Source organism: Podarcis bocagei (genome assembly GCF_964188305.1).
Source record: "Podarcis bocagei genome assembly, chromosome: 4".
Lineage (NCBI taxonomy): Eukaryota > Metazoa > Chordata > Lepidosauria > Squamata > Lacertidae > Podarcis > Podarcis bocagei.
In genome coordinates this window covers 25,478,457-25,484,456 of record NC_138128.1, presented here as the reverse complement: position 1 = coordinate 25,484,456, position 6,000 = coordinate 25,478,457, and the positions used below count along the sequence as shown (strand labels likewise).

At 45.7% G+C, this 6,000-nt stretch overlaps 1 protein-coding gene across 2 annotated transcripts in view; it reads left to right on the top strand.

Moving 5' to 3' along the window:
- Positions 1-506: 506 nt before the first annotated feature.
- MED12L (mediator complex subunit 12L) overlaps positions 507-6,000 on the top strand; it is a 187,874-nt gene continuing 182,380 nt past the window's right edge. The window contains exon 1 of one of the 2 annotated variants that reach the window (XM_081190734.1): positions 507-2,311. In XM_081190734.1, the coding sequence (XP_081046860.1) occupies positions 2,213-2,311 (99 nt within the window). In that variant the 5' untranslated portion in view covers positions 507-2,212. The remainder of the gene's footprint in view (positions 2,312-6,000) is intronic. The other variant, XM_081190735.1, reaches the window with a different exon arrangement.

Sequence of the window (6,000 nt, the reverse complement as noted above, 5' to 3'; positions counted from 1 at the left end):
ACACATGAACTTGGCCTGGTAGCAAGGAGCAACCAATGCAGATCAGAGGTGTTATATGCTGTTATGGTCTCACTTCTTCATGGTCATAACAGAGGTAGCTTGCAGGGTGGAGGTAGAAGTAATGTGTAATACTTTTATTCCTTAAAAATGTGATGGGTCAGCCCTCTTGTTGCATTTGGGAGCCCTCCTGTTCATTTTGCTGAACAGGGTCATTGCCCCTAAATCCTGCCCCAATGGCCCGGCTTCCTGTGCACACTTACTTGGAAGTAAGCTCCATTTAACTCTTTGTTAGTGCACTCTTATAAATTTCTGCTCAGAAGTAAAGAGGTCAATGGGGCCTTTCCCCAGAAGAAGAGAAGAGGAGTTTGTATTTGATATCCTGCTTTATCACTACCCTAAGGAATCTCAAAGCAGCTAATAATCTCCTTTCCCTTCCTCCCCCACAACAAACACCTCCTGTGAGGTGAGTGGGGCTGAGAGACTTCAAAGAAGTGTGACTGGCCCAAGGTCACCCAGCAGCTGCATGTGGAGGAGCGGAGACGTGAACCCGGTTCCCCAGATTACGAGACTACCGCTCTTAACCACTACACCACACTGGCTCTCTCCCAGGGTATACATAGAACTTCAAGTACTTATGCATAGGACTGGACTGCAGGAATACATACCCAAGAGCAAACAACACCTAGGAAATATATTTTGGCTAACCTTTTTTGTTTTCAGAAGTAGCTGCAGAGATGTTACCTCAATCTTGCAAAAGAAATCTTCCGATGATTCTAATCTGTGTTGTATTATATTGTTGGCATCCGCCTGCCTTGAGAGACAATGGAGTGAAGCCATGAAGGGTGAAGCCATGAAGGCAAAACGCTGCATTAGCAGCACCAAAGTGACTTCCCTGGGGTGCAAGCCTGGACAGTGTGTATGGAGGTCCTGGGCTGCCCAGATGACAATACCCTGTTCTCGGCCTCGCTGATGTGATCCAAAGGTAAGCAGAGCAATGTGTTTGGCACCAGTTTGGCTGCAGAAGCTGCTGGAAGGAGGTGTTCAAAGCAGCATCCAACCATCTTAGGGACTCCACTCTCGATTTGTGTAGGGCTTACTTCTTAGCCTTTTCTTCTCCCAAAGATGTCCCACAAGGCAGCAGAAGTTTAGGATCAGTTTTCTTTCTCCTAGGTAACCTTCCCAGGTTGATGAATTCCATCTGCTCCTGTGTTGTAAGCACACCACTATTAAAGTCCCAGGGCAGGTTACAAGAATTTCAATCACACCATTAAAAACAGTTGGAAAAAAACCTTAAAATTACAGGAAAAAATGCAATCACAAAAAATAGAGTGGTTCTAGATATAGGTGGCACAATTTTTCTGAACTGACACGGATGTCAAGGAAGTGGAGCACAGCAATATGAATGTGTGCTTTGAAACCACCCCCACAGAACAATTCCCATAGTACTATAGGCACTTAATTAAGGTCAGTAATGGATGTGACTTAGTTATCCCTTAACCACCTTATTACATTCGCGATCAGGTGCATTTCCATGGTCAATCCAACGCTCCTTGGATTCATTCTAGGCCACGCTAGCAATGATGGGTGTGGAAATGGGTGGGACAGTTCCGACTTCAGATTGATTGATTGATTGATGTGCTCTGATCGCGTGTATGTGTAGAACATCCCTCCCGCCCCTGTTGACCTTCTCAGTGGCGACTGAAAATCCTCAATAACCTGAGCTATTGGGAGGAGGAGAAAGGGGGTGGTGGGAAGAGAGAAAAACGAAGCGTGGTGCCAATGGAACTACATCCCTGGTGGAAAAAAATCTTCCGGTGACATTTGTTCTAGCCTGAGACTTTGCAGCAGCCGGGGAAGAAACAGCATCACGTTAAGCTCAGCAGGGGTGGCTGTTTCTTTTGTGTCTCTGGGCACCGAGTCGCTTGCATTCCCGAGTTGCTCGCTGCCTCCCTCCCGTAGTTACCGGGCCCTTGGGTGACTGAGGGGGTGGCCCCCTCTCTCTCGCCTCTGTGCGTTGGCTCCCATTTGTGCAGCAGCAGCAGCAGCCTCCCCGCCGCCTCTCTCTCTCCCCTGTCGGAGAAGAGCCAGGCCCAGAGGGGGAGCCCGTCTGCCAGCCAAGTGCTGCTCCCTGGCGCTCAGAGGCTGCTCCATCTCCAACTCACTCCCTCGCGCTCTCCCTCTCATTCATTTCGCCGGCTAAACATGAGAGATCATGGCCGCCTTCGGGCTCCTCAGCTATGAGCAGAGACCTCTCAAGCGCTCCCGCTTGGGGCCGCCCGACGTCTACCCTCAAGACCCCAAGCAGAAGGAGGTAACGGGGAGGGGGGAGTAAAAGAAAGCCCGCGCTTTCGCCCGTTCCCCGCCAGCGCGCGCTTGGCGAGGGGGAGAAGTTTGCCCGGTGGCTACTTGAGAAGGAAGGGGGGAGGGGAGAATGAGGGGGGGATGGGGGGCTCTGAGGGAAGAGGACATGCAGCAGTCGGGGCTGCGGCCTCATTCTGAGGGGATTCCGCCGAAGGACTCGGCTTCTCCGGAGGGCGGAAGGGGCGCACCGGGTCTCTCTGTGCGCGCGCGCGCTCCTGTCTGCCTGGGCCTGACGCACTCCGGGTTCCCGGTGGCTGTGGCGGCTCCCCGCCCCCCTCTCTCCTCCCCCGTGTTCCCGGCTCGCTTGTCCCTTCAGCGCACCTCCTTAAACTTTTGAAAAATGTCGGCTCCTGAAAGGGAAGCCGCCCTTTCCCCTACCCACCCCCCACCCCCCTCCGCCCGCGCGCACACAAACCCTGACTCGCGTTTGGTACACCTGGGCAAGAGCCCCTGGCACCTCGCAAAGGGCTCTCTCAGGTATGTGTAGTGAAGGGCACCCTTCTTCCAACATGTGGAGAATTGATTTCTGTTCAACGCCCCCTCCCCTCCGACTTCTTGGGACTTCTTGGGCGAGGGGATGGAGGGCCATGCTGAACTAGTCAGTGTGTTTTCCCACTGGAAAAAGGTGCCTAGGTATCAGGGGGTGTCAACTTGTGTGTGGGGGGGGGGAGGTAAGCTCCGCCCCACATAATTGCTCACATGACATGGTGCATACACATCATGTGAATGTCAGTGCCCATCAACTGCAGGGGGTGTGTGACCCCCTCAAATACTTTATTTTGGGGAGGGGGCAAAGACCCCCTCAGCTCCTGGGAGTCGGCTCCTGTGCTAGGCATGGTGGCAGACAGGTATTTCCCATGGGCTAGTGCACTTGACTCAGGAGTCAGTAAAGCTCCTCCTCCTTCACTTCCAAAACACACACAGCCACAATCATATGACTTTAAGGCACCTGCTTTTAACAATTAATTGCAACAGCCAGTGGCACTGAATAGTAACTTGTGATGCTATCTAGATATGCTGCTCTGCAATTAACGCATAATTATTTCAAGGTGAGGAGGAAAGGCCTATTATAATGGTTACCTGCAAGTTGCTGAGGGATTTGCTTGTTTCCTTCACTCACCTGCTACCCAGCTGTAACTAACCTCTTCCCTTCTAAAGGTTCAAGACCACAAGTCACCAGCAAACTGCTTCTAGATGGCTAATTTCCAGGTGTTACTACTGCCTTTGTGTGGCTGCAGGAGTAATGCAATGTTACTGCAATGTTTCCAAGCCTCTTTCCATGTGGGTAGGCCCTATCCTTCAATTCAGTGAGAAAAGTGTTGTCAGGAAGGTATATGGTATCTCTCTATGGAACTGGACCAGCCCACATGGTAAATGGCTTGCAAATAATATCCCGCCCCCAAAGCCACTACTTCGATATGAAATTATTGTGCCATCTTTGTACATTATGGTGTTTTATAGTAAGCATGCCTGATAAATCTCTGTCCTCAAGGGGCTCATTACTGTAAGGGAAACTGGGAAATAGAGCTGGGAGTAAGCACATCTGATTATTCGTTACCTTGCCGTATCCAAAATACAGGTGGTGGTTCTGAAGGTTTTGTCGAAAATTTGTGTCACTCAGAACTTTATTGTGTAGCTGTAATTTGAGAATTGGCCTTTAGATCTATTTATTTTTTTACTGTGGACTTATTCAAATTATGTTGCGGTTCTTATAATATGCATTGTACATTGGACAGGGAAGTTTTACCATGTGTTAAAAAAGGAGGAATTGTTTCTTATCCAACCCAAACTTTCAACTTGATAGTTTTGAGTTGCTTTATACCACAACAGCAAATGTGATAAACGGGTGAATGTTGCCACTTGATGATAATTCACAGTTTAGGTTTGTCAGTGCAAAATGTAAGAAGACTTTGATACATGTATATTGGACCAGGGAACCAAATTTCGTTTTCCTTTCTGACACTTGTCAAAGTCAGGTTGGGAAGTGTCTGGAGCAGTTGAAGAAATTTTAATTTCTTTTTGTACTTCAGATTTTCTAAAATGCCTTGTAATACTTGACGGAAGGTTTTTATTTCTCTACTCAAAAGTTTCTATTTAGAGTAACCATATGGAATGCTAAAAACAAAAAAAGGTTGAGCATATTCTTCAAATGTTAATAATAAACTTTAACTGCCATGCTTTATTTGGGAAGAATGCTGACTATTAATAACGCTGCTTAGCTTACAGAATAGTTAAATATTACATATTTGAACAACAATATAATACAAACACATTGGCCTGTTGTGCAACAGTATAATATAAACACATTGGCCTATTGTTTGCTACCGTTTTGTTATGCTGTGACCAAATTTGAGAGCTGATATGAGTGCACAGCAGGGATAGCCAATGTGCCCTCCAGATATTGGACTCAAGCTCCCATTAGCCCTAGCTAACATAGGCTGTGGCAAGGGATGATGGGAGTTGTAGTCCAGCAACATCTGGAAAGCACCACATTGGCGATCCCAGGCATATAGAATTCAGTTTAATGGTCTTCATATTAGCATGACATAACTGACAGCTGGATTCTAGCTTGGAATCCCAGTCTTGTCACTTAGGCCATCTTTACTGTTGTACCACATTGCTTGGCTTGACTTGATTATCAAAAACTGGGTGATGCCTGAGATAGTAATCTCTATAATTATTTTTGATGTCATCCCCACACCCATATCAAAGCCATCTATGGGTTTATAGTCTCTTGACTCTTGTTCGATCTGCTTTCCAAGAGTTGAAGACATGTGGCCATAGCCAGAGTCTCCCAAGTCTTCTAGAGTACAAGATTTGGTATATGCAAGAGCTGGTAAATTCAAATCAGTTTGTTTCTCACCTTGTGGAAGCTTGCCGTAAAGAAAAATGTTTAGCGACTCCCCAATTTACAGAACCAGTTTTTTTATTATTATTATTTAAAAAACACAGATTTCTTTTATAGGTTTCTGTGATTTCTTGGGGTATTTACAGGGTATGTGTGTTTTAGCCTCCTTTTCAATCAAAACAATTTCTAAGTGGGTAGATAAGTGGGATGCTTATGTTCATTTTTCCATAATCATTTTGACAAGAGTAAAAAAACAACACCAAATCAATGCACACCTGATGACCTGTGCAAGACTGTGTCATCTTTGGAATGTGATATAATTAGTGACTTTAATTTTAATTTTAATTTCTGTTTGCAGTAGCAGCAACTTCCCAAACAACAAGGGCCCATATGGTTAATAATTAAAATGTGTTCCATTTCCTATATACATTGAACCACATATTTTTAAGAATAGTATATGCTTATCACATGTTGTAATCAATGTTGTGGTCGCGAATATTTATATGTTCCACTGCTAATAGAAACGGAACTGGTTCAGGTGTGTATAACTTGTGAAACAAACTGAACTTTTGTTACTTGCTGCTGAAATCAGGCAAATAATGCTAATGACCTGACATTCTGTACATAGCTTTTGATAAAACATCCTTGTTATAAGTACATATAAGTTATAAATAACATTATAGCAACTGAAGCATCTTCTGAATGTAAAAATGTGTTCAGTTTGTGGACAGTCACTGCCGATGGAGGGGTTATGGTAGTATGTGTGAAACTAATTTGAAGAATCATGGGAG